This window comes from Citrus sinensis, chromosome 1, assembly GCF_022201045.2.
Source record: "Citrus sinensis cultivar Valencia sweet orange chromosome 1, DVS_A1.0, whole genome shotgun sequence".
In the NCBI taxonomy this organism is placed as follows: Eukaryota; Viridiplantae; Streptophyta; class Magnoliopsida; order Sapindales; family Rutaceae; genus Citrus; species Citrus sinensis.
Genome location: NC_068556.1, coordinates 5,146,485 through 5,168,312, shown reverse-complemented (window position 1 = coordinate 5,168,312; position 21,828 = coordinate 5,146,485). Strand labels below are relative to the sequence as shown.

Below are 21,828 nucleotides of genomic sequence, written 5' to 3'. Positions count from 1 at the left end.
AGGTCTCTTAAATGTTTTAACTGTGGTAGATAGACAAATAGGAAGGAAGAAATGACATCAAGAGGAATAGAAGCAAAAGGGAATACTAGGCGACTGTTGCTTATTTACAAAGTGTTTCAGGTGAACTGAACTACAAGCATCCAATGGCTAACATTAATAAACTCAAAACAACAAAATTAATTTAATCCTATAACAATACCAAGAACTCAGAGATGCAAGTAACAAATTATCCTCATAAAAGACAGAATAGTAAATTAACAGCCATTTTCTGGTATATTGCTAAATGGGTTACATAGTAATATGCTGTGCACAAAACTTTATTACATTCCACAAAATGTTGTTTTTCGTTAGTGAAAAGAGTGTTAAATCAAAGATCAAGTCATTCCCATCATGCCGAACAAATGCAACATTAAGATTTTAAGAAAGCAATGTAAAAGTTAAAAAAAAAAAAAATTATCAATGAAGAACTAAATACTGTTGTATTATCCATGAAGAACTAAGTACCATTGTATTATCCATTTCCAAACATACGTGGCAAGTGTACACAAAATTCAAATTCTCGAAGAATACATTTTTGAAGATCCAATACAAGAATAATACTTATACCATAAATTGCTCACTACAGATGGAATTTGTTAAATTCCAATTGCTAAAGAAATGACAAAAATGAAACAAATATTCTCATGCAGAAGCATGTTTACCAAGTAAGCTTTTCCCTTGGTCTTCTCCCCCAAAATCATCAGAAGGATTCTCAGTATCGTTCTGCTTAGACACTGTTGGTTCACGCTGTGCAGGAGCAGCACCAGGTCCAGTAACAGACTGCTGGTAAAGAACACCTCCAGCAATCGTAACAAGGAGGCAAATCAAGCCAAATGGACTGGCATGCTTGTCCCAAATTAAGACATTGATCACAACTGTAAGGAACTTATTAACCACACCAGTCACAGTAAATGCAGTAGCAGAGATTGCCTTCCTTGCCGCAAATCCAAAGAAACTGATAAGCAACCCAAACACACACGACAAAGCAACCGCAAAAAAGACATCAGGCACAAACCAGCTTCCAGCACTGGCAACTAAAGCAGCAAATACCTCACCATACTCTCCAGTCAAAAACCAAAAAAATGGTGATATAATCAAAGACAACAAATTGTTATACAACACAAAACCCCAGGTGTTCAACCCAAGATTTGTCACCATATGCTTAATATAAACCATCTCAGTAGTGATTGTCACCAAATATGCAAATGCCCACGAATAAGCAGTCAAAGTGAAACCAGAATCAGTGGCCACATACCCAACAGCGCCACCCAAAATAATCACCAGTGACAAAAAGGTAAGCCTTGATGGGCAAGGTTGCCGTCTAAAGGCAGTGTCAGCAAGAGCGACCAAAAGGGGGGTTAACGATCTAAACACTATGAAAGTATCCACATTGGCATGACGCAAAAGATTGGTATTTGTGAAAATTGCAAGATAGAAAACAAAAGCAGCGGGTAAGAACTTCTTGGCCGTATCAAAAGTGAAGGGATCATGATGTAAAAATCCAAACTTTCCCAAAACCCAAACACCCAGAGCAGAGGTTAAGTATTGCAACGCAGTTAAAAGACCTGGGTAGTTGAACTTGGTGATGGCAAACTTGTTTATGACGGCAAGCAAGCTTGAACAGAGAGCGTAACCAACTACAAGGCCGCTGGTTGTGTAGTATTGCTTAGTGGAATCAAATCGAATTGACGACATTTCTTGTTTCTTGAATATTGAGAAGTACGCAGGTGATAAACTTAATAGTATCAGCAAAACAAAAAAACAAAAAAACAAAAAAGAGAGAGAGAGAGAGAAAAAAAAAAAAAGATTTAAGAATCCATTTGGGTCAATTGGTAATTGATTTAAGATGTGATACTGAATCGATCTACAATGTAACGCATTGGAGCAAAAGTAATTAAAGACAAGAAATTGGACACAATAAATTTGGAGAATTCTCAAATGGAAATGAAATGACCTTGTCTATGGGTAGCAGAGCGAGATCCAAGAAACCCCTCTTTTGGATTCGAAACGGAGAGAGATGATGGGCTCAATTGCGGAAATGCAAGTCGGCGGCTTCGTTATTGAACGTTGATTTTGTTAATATTATGAACAGCGAGTCCGTGACTCGGTAGCATTCAGAACTTTATATACTAGTTCAGGCTCGAGAGTACAGACAAGACAGCAACATTTGCACGTAATGAATCATGGTTTGTCTGGTAAAACGACTGCGCTTTGGGACCGAAACGGTGTCGTGCTGATGGATATTCCTGATAAGATTTGTGAGATCTGAGATCCGGCGGTTTAATGAACACTTCGTTGGAAGTTGCGTGGAAGAAAGGGCACGGGTCCGAGGCCGGATCCGGGTCAGGCTATTTATTCGTGTTATTACATTCTTTTCTTGTGTGAGATATTTTCTGAATGAAATTTTTGACGGCTGACCAAAGTTGAAAAGTCCACAGGAAAATTGAGGTTTGAATATTCCCGTAGTCTTATTGAACTTATTTTTGACATTTTCTCTCATGGAAAAAAAAAATCAAACTTGAGAATATATTATTTTGAATAAATTCCTGTCTACAAAATTATAATATATGATATATCGTTTAATATTTACTATAAAAAAATTATCAAAACCTCCTACATTAATTCTATGCGCAATTAAGATATAAAAGAAAAAACTCGACCAGTTTGTACATTTAAATCCTAATGGTTTGTATATTATAATTTAAGCTGAATTAAATTCAAAATTTCAGTTTCGTTTGATTTGGTTAAGGAGAAATCTAACCACAAAGATAGGGTGTGTGTATGTTTGATTTTTTTTTTTCCTTTTTTCTGAACTTATGTAATTTAAATAAGAGAAATTATTTATGCACGACCTTTTTTTGTCATATGTACATTTAATCACCATAAAATTTTGGTATGTACTTTGTATCAACTTTGTTTTTAAGCTTGTATCAATCAATCACTTTGATTATATAAAATGACTATTTTATCCCTAAATAAATTAAAAAACTATTTTATACTATAAAATTTTAGAAAATAAAAAATTATAATTATTAGAATACTCTTAATCTAATAAAATAAATAAATCTTAAATCCAGAATGTTAATTTTTTATGAATATAATTTTATTTAAAAATTATCATTTTAATTTTTTGTAATCATAATTTCATTTAATTGTATAGTGAAGTTTCTTAATACTAATTATAGGGAAGTTTACAATAATTATAGGGAGCTTTTCTCTTTATGTCAATTTTTGTAAACTTTTTTATATTTAATTTAACTACAAAAATTAAATGAAATTATAATTAGAAGATGTTATTTTTTATCATTATAATTTTATTTAATAATTATCATCTTAGATTTTGATATTTATTTGTTTGATTGAATTTAGGAGCATTCTTATAATTATAATTTTCATATTTTTAAAAATTTTATAGAATAAAATAATTTTTAATTCATTTAGGAATAAAATAATTATTTTTTGTGTCAAGGTGACTGATTTATATTTAATAGTCTTTTAATAAAGATGGTGTAAAATATATATAAAAAATTTATGGTGTTAAATATACATACGACTAAAAAAAGACGATGCAGAGATAATTTTTCTTTAAATAATTTTAGATAGTTAATTAATGAAAAAGATGTTTTAAGAGCATAAAAATGAGGGGTGTCAATTCAATAGGAGCTGTCACGAATTATTGAACACAATTTTGCGTAATATTTCACATGCTCTCGCAACGGTTACCCAACTCTGTTTCCCGCCAAATTATATGGAAACCCGTTCCCCAATCGGATTCTTCACACACCTCGACATTAACTAAGAAATCATGTATCTATCTTCTCAAAAACTGCAAATCAATGACGCAACTCAAACAAATTCAGGCCCAGATCTTCCAAATCGGCCTCCAACAGAACCCAGAGACCCTCAACAAGCTCATGGTCTTCTGCACACACCCATCTCACGGAAACTTGCTTTACGCAGAGAAGATCTTCGGTTCTATTCAGAGTCCATGTTTGTTGGCATACAACCTCTTGATCAAAGCATTTGCGAAAAAGGGTAGTTTTAGAAAATCCCTTTTGCTTTTTAGTAAGCTGAGAGAACGCGGCGTATCACCAGATAATTTTACTTACCCGTTTGTTTTTAAGGCTGTTGGTTGGTTAGGAGAGGTTAAGAAAGGTGAAAAGGTTCATGGGTATGTGGTAAAAACTGGTCTTGAGTTTGATACTTATGTGTGCAATTCGATCATGGACATGTACGGTGTATTGGGTAAAATTTGTAATGTTAAGAAGCTGTTTGATGAAATGCCTGACAAGGATGTGGTTTCTTGGAATGTGTCGATTTCAGGGCATGTTAAGTGTATGAGATTTGAGGACGCTGTAGATGTTTTTAGGCGGATGCGACAAGGGTGTAATTTGATGCCTGATGAGGGCACCGTTGTAAGCACTTTATCGGCTTGTACAGCTTTGAAGAATTTGGAACTTGGCAAGGAAATTCACCGTTATATTAATCAGGAGCTTGAGTTTACTCCTATAATGGGGAATGCTTTATTGGACATGTATTGCAAGTGTGGTTGTTTAAGTGAAGCAAGGGAACTATTTGATGAGATGCCAAACAAGAATGTAATTTGTTGGACAAGTATGGTGTCTGGGTACGTGAATTGTGGTCAACTGGAGAAAGCTAGAGACTTGTTTGACAGAAGTCCAGTCAGAGATATTGTTCTTTGGACAGCTATGATTAATGGGTATGTGCAATTTAACCGATTTGATGAGGCAGTGGCACTATTTCGAGAGATGCAAATCATAAGGCTTAAGCCTGATAAATTCATATTGGTTGCTCTCCTTACAGGTTGTGCTCAGTTGGGAGCACTAGAGCAAGGAAAATGGATTCATGGGTATATCAATGAAAACAGAATTACAGTGGATGCAGTTGTGGCTACAGCACTCATTGAAATGTATGCAAAATGTGGGTTAATTGAGAAAGCTTTAGAGATATTCTATGAGCTAAGGGAAAAGGATGCAGCCTCTTGGACTTCAATCATATGTGGGCTTGCCATGAATGGGAAGATAAACAAGGCACTGGAATTGTTCTCACAAATGATATCGGGTGGGGCTAAACCTGATGATATCACCTTTATTGGTGTTCTAAGTGCTTGTAGCCATGGAGGATTGGTCGATGAAGGCCGCAGGTTCTTTAATACCATGACAGAGGTATATCAGATTCAGCCAAAGCTAGAACACTATGGGTGTCTCATTGACCTACTTGGTCGAGCTGGGCTCTTAGATGAAGCAGAGGAGTTGATACGAAAAATACCAAATGAAAATAATGAGATTATAGTTCCACTTTACGGTGCTTTGCTCAGTGCTTGCAGAATTTATGGCAATGTGGACATGGGTGAGAAGCTGGCTGCACTGTTAGAGAAAATCGAGTCAAAAGATTCCAGTTTTCATACACTTCTTGCCAACATCTATGCCTCTGCTAACAGATGGGAAGATGTAACAAATGTGAGACAGAAAATGAAAGAAATGGGTGTCAGAAAGGTACCTGGGTGTAGTTCAATTGAGATAAATGGCATCATCCATGAGTTCCTTGTTGGTGATCCATCTCATTCGGAAATGAAAGAAATATACTCAATGTTGGATAGAATGGCTAAAACATTGCTTGATTCAAAACAAAATGCAATGGAAGGAGACAACCTAGTTGCTATAAATTTCTTATGATCTAACGGGCCTTCAGTGTGCTTTCACTTACTGGGAAAAGCTTGGAGCATTTTGAAGGCTTCTCAATCTCAGAGGATAGAACTTGATCAAATGATCTTAGTTGCTATAAACATCGCTTTGGTTGTTGGGAGCCTGAGATGAAGGTGTTGAGGGTTAAATTAGCTTCAATAAACTTGCTGAGAGTTGTTATCAGAAAGAGAACGTCAAGCACTATAAAGTTCGGTTGAAGAAACACACATGTACCTTGTCAATTTACTAACTAGAGAGTTTGGCACAGTAAGCTTAGCAGATGCAGTTCCACACTTTGTGTGGAAGTGAAGTGCATATTTGGAAATTTAAACTTAAAATTTACCGACCTTCCCAAATCATAAGAGCAAATTTTTTTCGTCCTCGTAGAATTCCTGACAAGAAACGGAATGTATACCTCTCATAAATCATAATATTTGCGACGGGTAATTTATTATGTTCCCTTGTTTCTGATGGTTGAATGTTTCCCTCGTTTTCAAATTTGTCGACATTAATTACTGTTTAGTAGGAAATGCTTGAAATATTTTCATATGTCAACAATTTGTATTGTTTGTTAATTATCTTCCGCAGGGAAGATTTCCATATGTCAACTACTTTTGGCGTTAGTCTTGAGAACAAGACACGTCTAGTGAGAAAAAAAAAAATTGGAAGAGAAAATCTTGGATTGAGAAATTCTGCTTTCCTGGTGGCACAACTGAGCTACCCCTGCCTTGTATTGAAAATTTTCTTATACAAATTAATTTCAACGGAATTACGGAAAATAGATGGTGTACCAGCTTTTATTTTGTTGGCTTTGATTATGTGCGTGAAATGTGATTATCTCTTGATTTGTGCTTGCATTACTACTAACGGTGCAGGTTTATTTTGCGCACTCTTTCTTTTCAAGTGCGGGAGTCCAGCGTGGTCCCGTTCCAATATAGTAAGAGATATGATATTTATAGAAAGTAAATATCAAATTGATTGCACGAAATACTCGTTGTTTTTGGGATAACTTAACTTAATAACTTAACAAAACGAATGCATGAGATTGAATTGATATATACGAGCATCTTGGGACCATTAGGCCACTAACAATACCCGATTGATAATTAGCGCATAAATTAGGAAAATGTTCCTGTTGAGAACATTGAGAGGAGGCTGAGAGCAACTCGTTTTGCCTCCCTCCCTCCCTACCTCCCTCCCTGAGCATTGTAGATATTTTTTATTATTAAAAAAAAATGTGAAAAATAATAAAAAGTTAAATATGTTCACCTGCATCACTCTCTCTCTTGGTATTGTAATAATTTTATATTGTTGAAAGGAAAATACTCCCTGTCTAGAACATTGAGAGAAGGTTGAGAGAAACAGCAACTTGTGTTGTTGTTTTGTCTCTCTCCCTCTCTTAGCGTTGTAGACAATTTTTATTATTAAATTTTTTTTTAAAAAAAAGTAGAAAATGATAAAAAGCTAAATTTGCTTACGTGCATCACTCTCTCTCTCTCTCAGCATTGTAGTAAATTTAATATTGTTGAAAGGCAAATGCTCATTTTCTAGAACACTGAGAGAAGGCTGAGATAAACGGCAACATGTGCTACCGTTTTGCCTCTCTCCCTCTCTTAGCATTGTTAACATTTATAAAAAATTAAAAAAAAGTAGAAAATGACAAAAACCTGAATTTGTTCATGTGCATTACTCTCTCTCTTGGCATTGTAATAATTTATATTCTTGAAAATATTAAAAAAAATGTAGAAAATGAAAGAAGAGATCACATGCATTACTCTCTCTCTCTCTTCGATAGTGAAGAAGTAAACTCATCACCACTTCTTTACTCATCCTCACTTTCTCTCCTGCAGCTCCCACGACCAATATCATGCTTTACGCTTCCTCACTCTATCTGACTATCAAAATTCTACACAAATTCTCCTAGCAATTTTCATACAATTAATACTCCAAACGAAAAATCTAGCAATTTTCATAGTAATTTTCACAAATTGATATTCCAAACCAAAAATCCAGTAACTTTCACAGTAATTTTCACACAATTAATATTCCAAATAAAAATTCATCTTTATTATCAAATTATTACCACAAAAAATTACAGAATTAATCCAAAAATGCACAGAAAACAAAAACTTTTTCATTTCCTTTAATCATTGACGATAAATGGGTGGCAGTTGGGTTTTGCTATCTAAAATGGGCAGCGCTTCTGTGTTTGGTAGTCGAAGAGAGTAGGGGAAGCATGATGGGGGGTCGGAGAGTGAGGCAGGAGAGAGTGAGGAAGCGTGTTGGGGAGCCGGACAGAGTGAGGAAATGTGATGGGGAGCGACAATCCAAAGAGAGTGAGGATAAAGTCAACACAGAGAGAAAATGATACACGTGAATATATTCAGCTTTTTGTCATTTTTAATTTTTTAAATTTTTTAACAATAAAAAATATTTACAACACTGAGAGGGAGAGAGGAGAAACAACAGCACTCGCCGCCATTTCTCCCATCCTTCTCTCAGCATTCTAAATATTTAACATGATTCCATAAATTAATTGTGAAAGACAAGAAAAAAAATATTCTCCTTCAACGGCAGTCTGCTCCCGCTGAAGACGACGCACATGTCATCATATTCAACTAAACTTATTTATTATGCTATATACGTCCTTTTACTACAATCCCAACACAGACGCAGAAATTAAATTATATAATAATTATAAGGGGACAACTAAAACTAGCATTATTATCATATCATAATACAAATCATGATTAGCACATTAATTAAGTCACTGTTGTCTTGCATGATGATGAATATATATGTAAAGAAGACATTATTAAATTACACTTTCATCATCTTGCCCACTCACTATAGTCTATATGTATATGGGGTACTCGTGACCTACAAAATTGCTAGCTACCAGCTTAATTTTTAGTCGACCCGATGGTAAATTGAACAGTTTAGTTTATTCATGCAGCCGGAGCATAATCGTAGCTTCCATCGTCGTCACCCTCCATCGATGCAGCAGGAGCATAGTCATAATCCCCGTCATCATCATCATCATCACCATAACCTTCAATGCAAGCTGCCGGTGCATAGTCGTATCCATCATCATCATCGTCATCTCCGTCACCGTGCTTCTTGCACCATGTCCATGATGATGAGGGCATGACGGACTTGGAGACGAGAGACATTTTCTCAACGGCTTAGCAAAGAAAGAGAGTTGTGTATAAATGGATATGGATGCGGATACTGGTTTGTGTTTAGTTTGAAAAGGGAATGGGAAGGGAGGAGATTGCCCATTTATATATAGGAGAAGGGGAGGTGGCGGACATCGTTCAGGCTCGAGGACACGTATGTGAAGAGTGTGGAGTGATGCACAAATGTGTGGCGGCCCAATGCCGGCGCCGGGTGGCAACATCTGGTCCAACCACATAGGACTCTCAATGCCAATTCAGCAAGCTAATTAAACAAAACCATGCTGGCCTTGTGACATGGTGTGTAAAACAATGAGGCATCTTTTAGTGCACCGAGGGGTCATACATATGGCAAGATTTCTTTGGCGGAGTAATGAAGTTTTTAAGTCGATTTGCGGACAAACCTTTTGTAAGTGGGATTCACTAGTTATATATATCCTCTACAAATGGGTCCCCGATATAAGTTTGTTGCTGGAAATGTAAGTCAGTTGGACTCGAGTTGACCGACGATGCGGCTAGAGATGGCTTACATTGGATGATTTAAAGATTATATGTGTAAGCTTATAGTAAGACCTTTATTAAATGATACATGTCTTCCTCATATCAATCACAACGCATCAATATTCTCTTAGACCCACCATTTTTTAAAAAATATATCATTAACAATTTCGCTTTATCGGATGCAATAATTTATTTATTTTCATATGCTTTTGGTTCACCAATAAGTAAGAAAGGGTCCAAGAGCAGTTTTTAAATATAATATATGTATAAATATCGGACTAAATTACGACGTTGTTGTTTTGGGTGAGTTTTTATCAAGGTTTTATTAGTGTTTAGTTCTTCAGTCTATTTTAAAAAATAATATTTTTAGCTGATCATTTGAGTTTAAATCTTAAGAAAAAAATATTTTGTTTCTTGTAAATTAGATTTTTAACAAGTGTTATCTCACACTCGTACCTTTAATAGGTGGAGTTCCAATAACTTGAAATTTTACTTAAAAATATGACTTAATTTTTTTGTCCATAGGCTGCTTTCAAACAAGATATGGATTATATTATAGTTAAAAAGCAGCAGTTTAGTAATTTCCTCTCAAACATATTTTTTATTTTTTCAAACCTATATATTTAAACTAACTGCCTAAGATTCATTCTTAAAATTAAAAACAATAAATGAAATTATGAATTACGGGAATCATTGCCCTAAATCATCAATCATATGAGTTCGCAAATCTTGATAAATGGAAAGTCTTGACTCAAAGGAATCAAGTAAATGTTAAGAAACCTTCTCCCTAATACTCTCACTATATTAATTTGTAAATTTGATAAGAAAAATAGGTACTCTAAATAAGGAAGTTTTAATGTATTAATTATTGGACCATTTTATTGTATACAAGCGCACGCACGCACGCACACACATATATATATATTCCCCTACGCTACTTAGACGGTTGCCTAGGGCGCCAATATAAATGAAGACCCCTAATTTTATTCCTAAATTATAGTTATTAATTATTGATTTATATTTATTATTATTTATAACTATATTTTCCATAAACAAACTACTAAATCCTTACAAAACCCCCTTTTAACGTTATAATTAACAATTTTAATCCATTTATTTCCTCCATATATTTCATTAAAAACTGTATCAAGGCCACATATTTTTTAAATTATTATCCATTAATATCTTTTTTTCAATTGAAAAAGAGTGATGATGCATGCATAAACTATTGTACAAACTAATTTGGCATTGGTTTAATAAAAATACAAAATAATAAACACAAATCATGTGGACTAAAAGATATTTAATCCAACCAATTCAATCATGCCACATCAGTTTGTATAAAAATTTGTGTCTATATTATTACTTATTAAAAAAATACACTAAACTTTTATTGCTTTGGTGAAAAAAGTACTTTCTCTACCCTACTTTTCGCTTAAGGAAAAAAAAATCAATTGTTTTACTTTCCATTAATCACTGCTGCTTAAAGCGTCAATCCATCAAAGTTAAAGTTCTCAAATTCCCAAGTTTAAATTTTCCTTTCTCTTATTAACTAATTTTTTTAATTAGTTATTTTTTTAAAAAAATATTATTGTGTTCATAGGTTGTTTTCTTTTAATTGCACAACATAATTGTTTGCTTGATTCCTCTTGTTTCACTAGGGGAAAAAAATCTTCTAAAAAATATGCATTAGGATACAAAAAATTCAAAAAAATAAAGGAGAAGAAAAAAATTAGTTTAATCTCAAAAAGGAATCATCGATAAAAACTTATTTAAAATCAACCATATCATAGGAAAGGTTAAATAGTTTAACTATATCATCTATTAAGAAAGATATATTAACAAAATTAGAATATAAAAATTTAATTAATAATTTTGCATTTTAAAAAGTTAGAGAAATTGATTTTAAATAAATAAAATTAATACATATATTTTACCTCAAAATTTTAAAAGACCTAATTAAAATAATTTGTCTAAAATCCTAAAATATGATTGAGCCTCCTTTACGTGTACGTGTATATATATATATAATAATCTTCAAAGAAATAACAAGAAAGAAGATATAATTTATTATTTTCTTTAAACTTTAGATGGTAAAGGAGCGGGCACCATGACGATGGATTGCCGAGCTTGGTGGTCCTGGTATTTAGCGTTCTTATAAATTAACCTCCCCATTGTTCTCCACCACCAAAACCATCAGCCAAACTCTCCTCGTCTTAATCACATTCAAAGCAAAGTCAACCAATCTTCCCTATTCATTAAATCAATCAATGCTCAGAACTCGAACATTGATGGATTCAAATGCTGAGTGTGCAATCCATGGCTGAGAATGGGAGCATTGGAAGGGAACAACGACGCGCCACGATTATGCTAATGGTTGTGCGGCTGTACGTCACTGTTGCGGTGACTATGCAGTGACTGCCTAATAACTCTATGTCTATGGTCATACACACTAACAGAGGAAGGAATATGATGCTATAGAGATGAGTTCCCTATTAAATCGTGGAGTTTATTTAACCCAAAGTCTACTGTGTCTATGGAATATTATTGGGGGAATGTAACCCAGAGGGGAAAAAAAAAAAAGAGTAATGAGGGACTAGAATGGATGCTTTCAAATTTCGGAAGATTTTCTGTTCAAGATTAAATGAATGCTTTGAATTAGTATTATCTTTGCTCACACGGAAGAACTATTAAATTTGGTCTACAGCGAGAAGGTAATTTTTTAATAGGAATAAGCCATAAAAATGAAACCAGCGTACGAAATTAGTCCTCTTTATGGGCTCGTTATCACTCTAAAGTGGTGATTTCTTGTCTTTGGTTATATTCCTTTGATTCTTCTCGAATTCCCAATATTATTATCATTACTTCTACTTTCTTTATGTCATTAAAGTCTTTTGCTCTCATCCTTTAACAATCACACAATCACTCCTAAATAATAATGTTATGATATGTGTGTATTTATTTTAAAAAATAAGGATGTAATTAGTAGTTATATAAAATGCAACTGTACATGTCATACATGCATTAATTGGCTATATTACCTCTGATGTATTCTAAAGTTCCTCCACTCTTAGAGATTTATGTTGTGTTTACTAATCGGTAATCAGCGTGGGCTGAAATCAAAATGAATTAAAATCATAATGAAGAATATGAATCAAAATAAGATGTTTACTTGAACGGTAGAAATTAAAATCAAAATCAAAATTAGAATGAATTATATCACCATTGATGTGTTTACTTTATCTTAGAATCCATATGAATTGTTGTAAGTTACTAAATGCCTTTAATTAATTAATTATTATCACCATTATTAATTGTTATAATAATTGTTTATTATTCAAAAATTTATTATTCAAAAAACTTATTGTTACAATAGTAATAATCATCATCATCATCTGTGATTGGCAACAGTGGCCACAAGCAGCAATGGTGATCGCAACAACAACAAGCAGTAATGGCATCAACGACATCAACGACATTAAAATGTAAATTTTTATTTTATTTTTTAAATGTATAAAGAAGGATAAAATGAGAATCTTAAAAATACAGTGGATGTAATATAATCACTCCAAAGAATAGGATTCTCATACCCACTCTCCTCATAAAAATGAAAACTCTAGTAATTATTCCCAACTTTTAGTTGGACCCCCTTTAATTCTAACTCAACCTCTTATTTAAATAAGTAAAACACATCATTTATTCTCATTCCTTAATTCCCAATAATAATGGCAAAGATGATTTCTTTTCTTGAAAGAGATTGGCAAAAATGGAGACAGTCGGTGGCTTGTTATATATATCTTTGGTTCATTTTGCTTTGATTCTTGTCAAATTCCCAATAATACTTCTACTTTCTTTATTTCTTTTTGGACTGCTGCGGCCCCGTTCCATTTATATTATTATAGTAAGAGAGAGATTATTCAAGATTATAAAAATATACATATATTAATGAAAGTGCAAGAGATACTCGTTTTTAGGATAATTTAATAAAACAAATGCACGTGATTTGATATTATATAGCTTGGGACCATTATACTTGAAGACAAGAATAAAACATTCTCTTTCAACAGCAGTGTGCTCATCAAGAGATTATACTCATATGCAAATCATCATATTCAACTAAACCTATTAAATATTTCCTTTGACTACGATACATATACACACACGAAAATACAAAGCCAGAAATTAGATGTTATACATAATAACTGAACAGTATATGCTGCAATCATTATCATAAACCATACATACTAATATACAATAAATCATGATTGGTACATTAAGTCACTCTTGGCCTCGTACAATATTGCATGATGATGAAAGTGTAGACGACATAAAATCACACCTTCATCATCATCTTGCTAACATACAAGTACTTACGACCCACTACCATAAGGTGCATGTCCCACTATTACATATATGGTCTACGTATCGTACGTACTCTTGACGTACAAGATTTTTTGGCAAAAAATAACCTCTCATGACTGCTAGCTTTGTTTCTAGTAAATTATATATATATATATATATATATATAGAATAATTAAATAAATTATGGAGAGTTTATTCATGCAGCTGGAGCATAATCGTAATCCCCATCATCGTCGTCGCCGTCACCTTCAACGCATGCTGCCAGGACATACTCATATCCATCTTCACCCTCATCATATCCATCTCCATACTTCTTGCACCATGATGAGGGCACAATGACCTTTGAAATGAGAGACATTTTTAGAATGGCTTATGGAGATGGCTAGCAAAGAGAGAGAGCAACTAAAACAAAAACTTGTGAGCTTTTAGTTATCTGGTGATTTTTGTCGAGTTTGAAGTGGAAACGAGAGGAGACTTGCTAATATAGGAGGAGGGAAGGTGGCTTACATCGTTTAGGCTCGGGAACACCACGTGAGGAGTGTGGAGAGGTGCATTAAGTGTGTGACGGACAAATGCCGATGCCAGCTGGCACCATTTGGTCCAACCACATAGGACTCTCAACGCCAACTCAGCAAGCACATGTTAAAGTGGTGAGATGATGTGTCATAAAGCACCTCTTAGCGCATTGAAGGGTCATATACAAATTGCTAGATTTTTGGAAACTCAAAGTTTTATGTGGATTTGTGTACGACTTTCGCGGATATTTGAAAGTGGGGTTCACTAATATTAGTAATTATTATCCATTTATTCTCCACAATTGGGTTTTCAAAGGTATGTACGTACATTAATGAGCACCATGTGACAGCCATCATTTTGATCACTTTCTCTTGATTCAATGGCCGGGTCCGCGTAATTTAGTTAATTCCGAAAATGTATAAGGCATTGTAATTTGTTACTGGAAATGCGTGTCTCAATTCTGTGCACAACACTCTGATGTATTGATGACATACTACACTCTACTTTTGACAATTCAATAGAAGTTAGATTATCGTTTGGACTTGAGTTGGCTGATGAGGCAACTAGGCCTAGTAGAGAGCTGTCTTTTCTAGAATTTAATTCTGCCCCTGTGAAAATATATAGACATGTCCAAGTGCATACAAAAGTAGGGTAATTTTTAAAAATTTCCTCTGAGATTTGGATTTGTTGTAAGTAGATGGTGAGAATTGATTTATTTATAAAAAATTTTCTACCGTTAGTTAATTTTAACATTGACTGTTAGTTGACCGTGCAAAGACAATATTACCCTTAACAATAGTTTATAAACGAAAATAACTAAAAAAAAAATCAAAATTATTAGCTATTTTACCCTCTTTAAATTATTGATATTTTCTTAAAGTTCCTATAAAAAAGATAAAATTAAAAAATTCTTTTTAAATTATTGATATTTTCTTAAAATTCCTACAAGAAAGATAAAATTAAAAATTTAAAAATGAAATAGTCATAATCTTTACCTATGATATTGTAAATTTTTGGAATTAACAAGGATAAAATTGTTAAAAAATAGGGTTTGTGCTTTTCGCGCCAATAATTTTGGTTTTTTTTAGTTATTTTCGTTTATAAACTATTGTTAAGGGTAATATTGTCTTTGCACGGTCAACTAACGGTCAATGTTAAAATTAACTGACGGTAGGAGGTTTTTTACAAATAAACTAATTCTCGCCATCTACTTGCAACAAACTCAAACCTCAGGGGAGTTTTTTAAAAATTACCCTACAAAAGTAAGACCTTCGGTGGTATGAAGCCGAATAAAAATTCTCATAGACCCACATTTTTTAAAATATATATTCTTTTGGAGAAAAATCTGATCATTATGATGAGTAATGATAATAGTAGTGGGGCATTCATAGGGTGAGGGGTGGATACTTGAGTCCCTGCTAGAAAAAAGAAATCATTTAATGTTTAGTTAATTTTTTTAATTAAAATCTCCAATAAACTATACTCAACTCCCCAATAATTCAAATTATATTCAAACCCCCGATATATTTACACTTAGAGTTGGGCTTTGTTAATTAAAATATAACCCATAAATATTAGCATTAATTTATTTTTTAAATGGCCCACAAATTTGTTAATAATTGTAGACTTACAGTGAAGTATGATAAATCTTTCAAATAGATATATTCATTATTCTTTAAATTTTCTTTTTCATATTACTATTGAATAGGTCTCCACTCAATTAATATGTTGTCTTTGCCCCCGGATAGTAGTGAAGGTTTGTGAGGAAATATACGTAGTATAGTTTGAAATTGCGTCATCATGCAGTGAGACAGTCACCCAATTTACCCAATAATATATTTTCCCATGCCATTAAACTCACCTTTTAATCTGATTAGAGAATTGAGTGCTGATGTGTCCTAGCTTCTGGCCGTATTTGATATTCTTGTAATATTAAGCCGCAGTGTGAAGAATGAGTCGACAAATAGTGTCAACAGCGTGGGACCAGATTAGCCCAACAAATGACGGAGAACATGTTTTGACTTGAGATTTTGGATATGATCTATGTCAAATTATAAGGAGTTTTGAATTGGAGTTCTGATTTAGGGCTTAAGTCATTTCCTATCGTGTCTTATATAGGTTTAAGTCCTTGCTTTTAAAACCCTAAGGAGATTACCAAGGAAATATCATGAGTAGAACGCAACTTTCCAGAATAGTAGCCCAGACTGAAGCAGATAACGTGCTTCGTGGTCCTCTCTTTGAGCAAGGGCATATGTAATGTGTTTGTTGAGGCCTAGGCTAACCCTTTGAGGGTTGCACATGACGTTTTAGGGCTTGTATGTGTTGAAAAGTCATTGGGCACATGCACGTGGCATCTAAATTTGAAGAAAGCATGCAAATTTTCAAAAGATTACCAAACAAATGAAGAAAAAATGAAAAGTTGGTAAATTTGTTAAATTTGTAAAATGGGCACCATTGACAATTTGTTTGGGTTAGGTGGAATAGTACTTGGGTTAGGTGAAATAGTGCAAGCTTCAAGCCTATAAATTGAAGACATTTTTTCATTACATAGCATTCCAAAATTGAGAACAACAATTCAAGTGAAGAATTGTTGAGAGAGTGAGCAATTGGAGAGTGTTTGTAATTGAGAAGTTTTTCTTTCAAGTGTGTGAAAGTATTAGGTGTATTTGGGTTTTGAAAAGTGAGATTTCTTTACTCAAATTTTGTACTCCAATAATTGTTAATTATACAATTATTTTCTTTTATTCCCATGGACGTAGGCATATTGCCGAACCACGTTAAATTTTGTGTCATTTATTTTTTGTGATTATTTGGTACGCTTGATTCCCGCATTCCGCACACAACAGTATGATAGTTTATTTTTATGTTATGATTGCTTATTTTGTTGGTTCCTTGCTTTAAACATGTAAAATCTTGATGAATTAATACTTAATTAAGTAATAGGTTTTGCCAAATTTCACTTAGGATCAACTTGCTAAATTGTAATTTGATTAATTAGTAATCATTTAATTACATAATAAATACTTAATTAGATAATAATTTTTTCTTGGTTCCAATACTATTAATTTATCCATATTTTATTGTATTAAGGTCCTGATGAAACCCTAACCCTAGCAGGTTTAGGAAGTTATAACCCTTTTACAAACACAAGCAAATCCTCCTTAAGTTTGGTCTAAACCAAAAGAACGAAACTCCATCTCTCTTACTCATTAAGTCAAGGATTTGTTTTCACGAAACATCATATTTTTCTTAAGAGAGGATTCTGAGCTAAGAAGGTTTTGCGGTAAGACTAGGCCTCTTGAGACTTTTTTTTTTTTTTTTTTTTGAGGAGAGGCCTCTTGAGACTTGGAAAATAAGACTTGTAATATAAAATCTAATAAACTCATTTATATACTTTATAGCTGGCCGTATGTTAATATTAATCCAAAATAATAGACCCTATAATGATGACAAACACATGTCGTCCCGATCAATGTCCCCGGATTACCATTTTTTATGTTCAAATTTCAGATCTAAAGTGTTAATTTCATGATTCAACATTCAAGATATTAATGAAAACCAGCGCAAGCTTTTATTTGCTTTCCAATTTTCTACGCTGCATTGAACTGATCACTAGCTAGTAACTGCGTTCATAAATAATGATAAACTGATCATGAATGCTTGAAAATAGAGTCAAATTGTCCATTAGAAAACTGAAACCGATTCAATTGGGCCATGATTTTTTAGTTACCTCGCACTCTGTCTACTCCTTCCCACCCGCAAATAAAAATGTATCCTCTTCAACTTGAACCCCCAAAGTTCAAAGACTTGAAATACAAAAAGAAAAGGAAATCCAAATGCATATTAGCTGACACCAACATATATATACACCAGCAGCAAAATAGTCTTATATAGGTAAATTCTCTGTGAAAGTCGAAAAGCTGAACTTGAAATGTTTCTCTCTGGGCTAGAGTACTGCAGTTCTATGCAGGCAGGAAATTTATTTTTAACCTGCAAAGTTCATCAATCACCTGATAATTAATCATTAACATTTAAAATCTTCTTTATTGACTCCTTTACTCTCAGGAAATAACAAATAAATGTGAAAATAGGCGGATGATATAATTAAGAATATATAATCAAACAAATACAAACACGATTATCAATAACTTTATTTATTATTTATAAACATCTGTTTATCATGCTACATCGATCTTATTATATAAGTAGTCTTACTGGATTATTATTTCCTCACTAAGGCCAAAAAGCCACTCGTTACACGGATTACATATAAGTTTATTATTATATCAATAACTCTGAGTGGAATTTAGGGTTTCACATATATATATATAAAACTGAAGAACTAAAAGTAGCTAGCTAGGGTTTCACAAATGTTGGTCGTCACTTGACTAAGCAGCCGGAGCATAATCATAGCCACCGTCATCGTCGTCATCGTCCCCGTCACCCTCCATGGATGCAGCCGGAGCCAAGTCACAGCCGTCGTCGTCATCGTCGTCGTCGTCTCCATCCCCTTCAAATGGTTCATTACGGTAATAGTAAGGACAGCCATAAACATGAATGCTATCGTCATCACGATGATGCACATTACCATGCGTGATGCCCTCTAATGATGAGCTCATGGGAGCCATATTTTATTTGGTTCAATGAACAGAGAAACAAAAAATTAATAACAGGAAATTGCAATCGTCTGACCTGGGTCAATATACGAGGAGAGATTAAACTTAAATAGAGGGGGAAAAGGCGAAGCCTTGGAAGGGGCTTGTTCCGGTTTCTGGTTGTCTCGTGGAACTTTGAGGCAAAAGTGTGTAGGGCTCGTGACGAAAATGGCCACGTGAAGGCCTAGGTGGCAGCATCGTAGACAGTTCTCTGTAATGCAGAATCTGTGCAGTGTCCATATCAATTGATAATTTGACATGTACATGGAAAGCTGTGTCCATGAGATCTTTTTGTTTTTGTGCTTTTTCTTGGGGAGATAGTGGAAGCAAATGTGCAAAGCATGTGATGATATGAACCGAGGATACAAGAAAAATCTTCAGTTTTTGTGGCTATATGTACTACTACTAATATAATAATTAGCTTTTCAAGTAGAATTGTGTCATTAGTATTAGTTATGTGCCTTCATGACATTTTAATTATAAGTCGGTCTTTTCAAAAAAAAAAATTATTATAAGTCGGTGGCCATTCAAATATGAGCTTATATTTGCGACTCAACTTATGATTTTTGAGATTATTTATTATTCTATTTAATCATTTAATCCATGCTTACATCTTACTTGAGGATTGTAAAGGTTGGAATAATAAGTGGGAAGTGTACCACTAGTGATCAAGTCATTGTAAAATGTGTTTCTCAAATATTTATAAGAAAATGCTTAACGTCGGGAAGACTGAGAGAACGCCGCCCGAAACGGCAGTTTGTGCTGGCGTTTCGTCTCTTGGCCCCCACTCCTCCATGTTACTTTCTCTTTTCAGTATTCTTTTTTTAAAAGGACAAAGCAAGCAGTTAGTCTTTTTTTGTCCCCAACGTGACCATGCTTAACTTTTGTTGAGAGAAGGGCAAAGTAACTTTCTTTTTCTCATTCACTAGACTGCCTTCTTTACAATTTTTCTCTCATCACTTAGCAGTAGTTCACAAGTAGGAGAGATGACATTTTTTCTTTAGCAGTAGTTCATCACAAGAGAACTCGAAACAACATTTTTTCCTCATCACAAGCAAGAGAGAAACGGCATTAGCAGTAGTGGCCGATCTAGATCTTGAAGTAAAACACCTAGCTGGTAATTACCTGATTATAAAGAGTGATTTTTTTTTATTTTTCCTATTAATTTTTATTATATGATAATAATAGAAATGTACTTGCATTTACTGGTTAAATGATAATGATAAATGTGTTTTATTTAGAAATTTTTAAATTTAAATTTTGTGTTCAATTTAGAAATATTTTTATTTAAATTATGTGTTTGATTTAGAATTTTTTAAATTTAAATTTTGTGTTCAATTTATCATTTTTTAATTTAAATTTTTAGAACTTTAATAGATTAAATTATTGCCAGATGGTGTTTGGAAAAATTTATAATAATTTATTCTTAATACAAATATTAATTATTTTGTAGAAATGGAAAATTTGGAACATGAAGATGGAGTCGAAGATGTGCAATCGGAAAAATATGAGCCGACTCTTGAGATGTTATTTGACAGTCATGAGGAAATGTGGCAATTTTACAAAGCCTATTGTGAACAAGAAGGGTTTCCTGTGAAGAAGCTAACTAGTAAGAAATGGAGCGATGAAATTGTAAGATACACGACGTTGCATGTGGTCGTAGTGGCAAGTCAGAAAGTAAATCTACTGATGTGCTGAAACCAAAACCTATTGCGAAAACTGGTTGTGATGCTAGAATGAGAGGTTGTGTAAATGAAGATGGAAAATTGGTTCTTTGAACTTTAAACATTCAACACAATCATGGATTAAGTCTGAACAAAGCTAAATATTTTTCTTGTAATCGCAACATTAGTGCAAGTGCAAGAAAGCATATTAAAATGAATGATTGTGCATGAATTAAAATTGCCAGCAATTTTAATTTTATTGTTGTTGAAGCTGGTGGATATGAAAATGTGTCATTTCTAAAAAAAAATATTGTAGAAATCTTGTTGACAAAACTAGGCAATTACAACTTGGAGAAGGAGATGCTATGACAATTCTAAAGTACTTCCAGAACAAGCAAGCATAATGCAATGGTTTTTTTTTTCAGTATTGATTTGGATGAGCAGGAAGTTTCCAACATTTGCTACATCAACAACGTAATGAACACAACAATGGATGTGATTGATGTTTGAATTTGGCTAAATCGAACTAATTTAGTGATGAACATGTAATTGCACAATTGTTGTTTTTCTATAATTGTTTTGGTTTGGTAGCTTTTTTCGATGGTATTTTTTGACAATTTTCCATGACATAAGTCAGTACAATAACAACAATAAAAACTTAAAACAACAACTTGAATCTTATATTTAGAGGGACGGTACAATTATATATGTCTACAAATTTTTAATGAAATAATTGTACAAATTAAAACAACTTAAAAATAAAAATTTAATATAAAGCATAATACAATAATCATAAAAATTTTAATGAAATAGTAAATTGGTTCATGTTTACTTCGAAGTTGCGTATGCTCAAGTTCTTTATGCAACAATTGAAACTTAATCCGACAATTTTCACCAAATAATTACTAACAAAATTTTCAACATATGCAATACATATACCAACCGACAATTTTCACCAAGTAATTACCAACAAAAATTTTTACCCAACTGGAAATTTTCACCAAATAATGATCAACAAAAATTTCAACATGTGAAATACATATACAAACCGCCAATTCTCACCAAATAATTACCAAATAATTCCCAACAAAATAATTACCAAACAAAATACTTACCGAATAATTAATTACCAATAAAATTACCAACAACATAATTACGAAATTAAGTAACTACCAACAATATAATTACCAAAATAATTCTCAACAAAATA

At 33.3% G+C, this 21,828-nt stretch overlaps 2 protein-coding genes across 2 annotated transcripts; one reads left to right on the top strand and one right to left on the bottom strand.

The window, feature by feature from the left end:
* Positions 1-453: 453 nt before the first annotated feature.
* LOC102608902 (GDP-fucose transporter 1) lies at positions 454-2,225 on the bottom strand. Its single transcript, XM_025097751.2, has 2 exons — positions 1,994-2,225; positions 454-1,743 (listed from the first exon to the last, which is right to left on the bottom strand). Exon 2 carries the CDS (start codon positions 1,732-1,734, stop codon positions 682-684), a length of 1,053 nt encoding a protein of 350 aa, XP_024953519.1. The 5' UTR covers positions 1,735-1,743; positions 1,994-2,225; the 3' UTR covers positions 454-681.
* A 1,459-nt stretch (positions 2,226-3,684) lies between these two features.
* LOC102609184 (pentatricopeptide repeat-containing protein At1g31430) lies at positions 3,685-6,215 on the top strand. Its single transcript, XM_006475709.4, has one exon. The coding sequence runs from the start codon at positions 3,744-3,746 to the stop codon at positions 5,733-5,735; it is 1,992 nt and encodes a 663-aa protein (XP_006475772.1). The 5' UTR covers positions 3,685-3,743; the 3' UTR covers positions 5,736-6,215.
* The last annotated feature ends 15,613 nt before the right edge of the window (positions 6,216-21,828 follow it).

Bases quoted from the DNA above. Each gene is read 5' to 3' on its own strand.
- LOC102608902 (XM_025097751.2), bottom strand. From the start codon at position 1,734: ATGTCGTCAATTCGATTTGATTCCACTAAGCAATACTACACAACCAGC.
- LOC102609184 (XM_006475709.4), top strand. From the start codon at position 3,744: ATGCTCTCGCAACGGTTACCCAACTCTGTTTCCCGCCAAATTATATGG.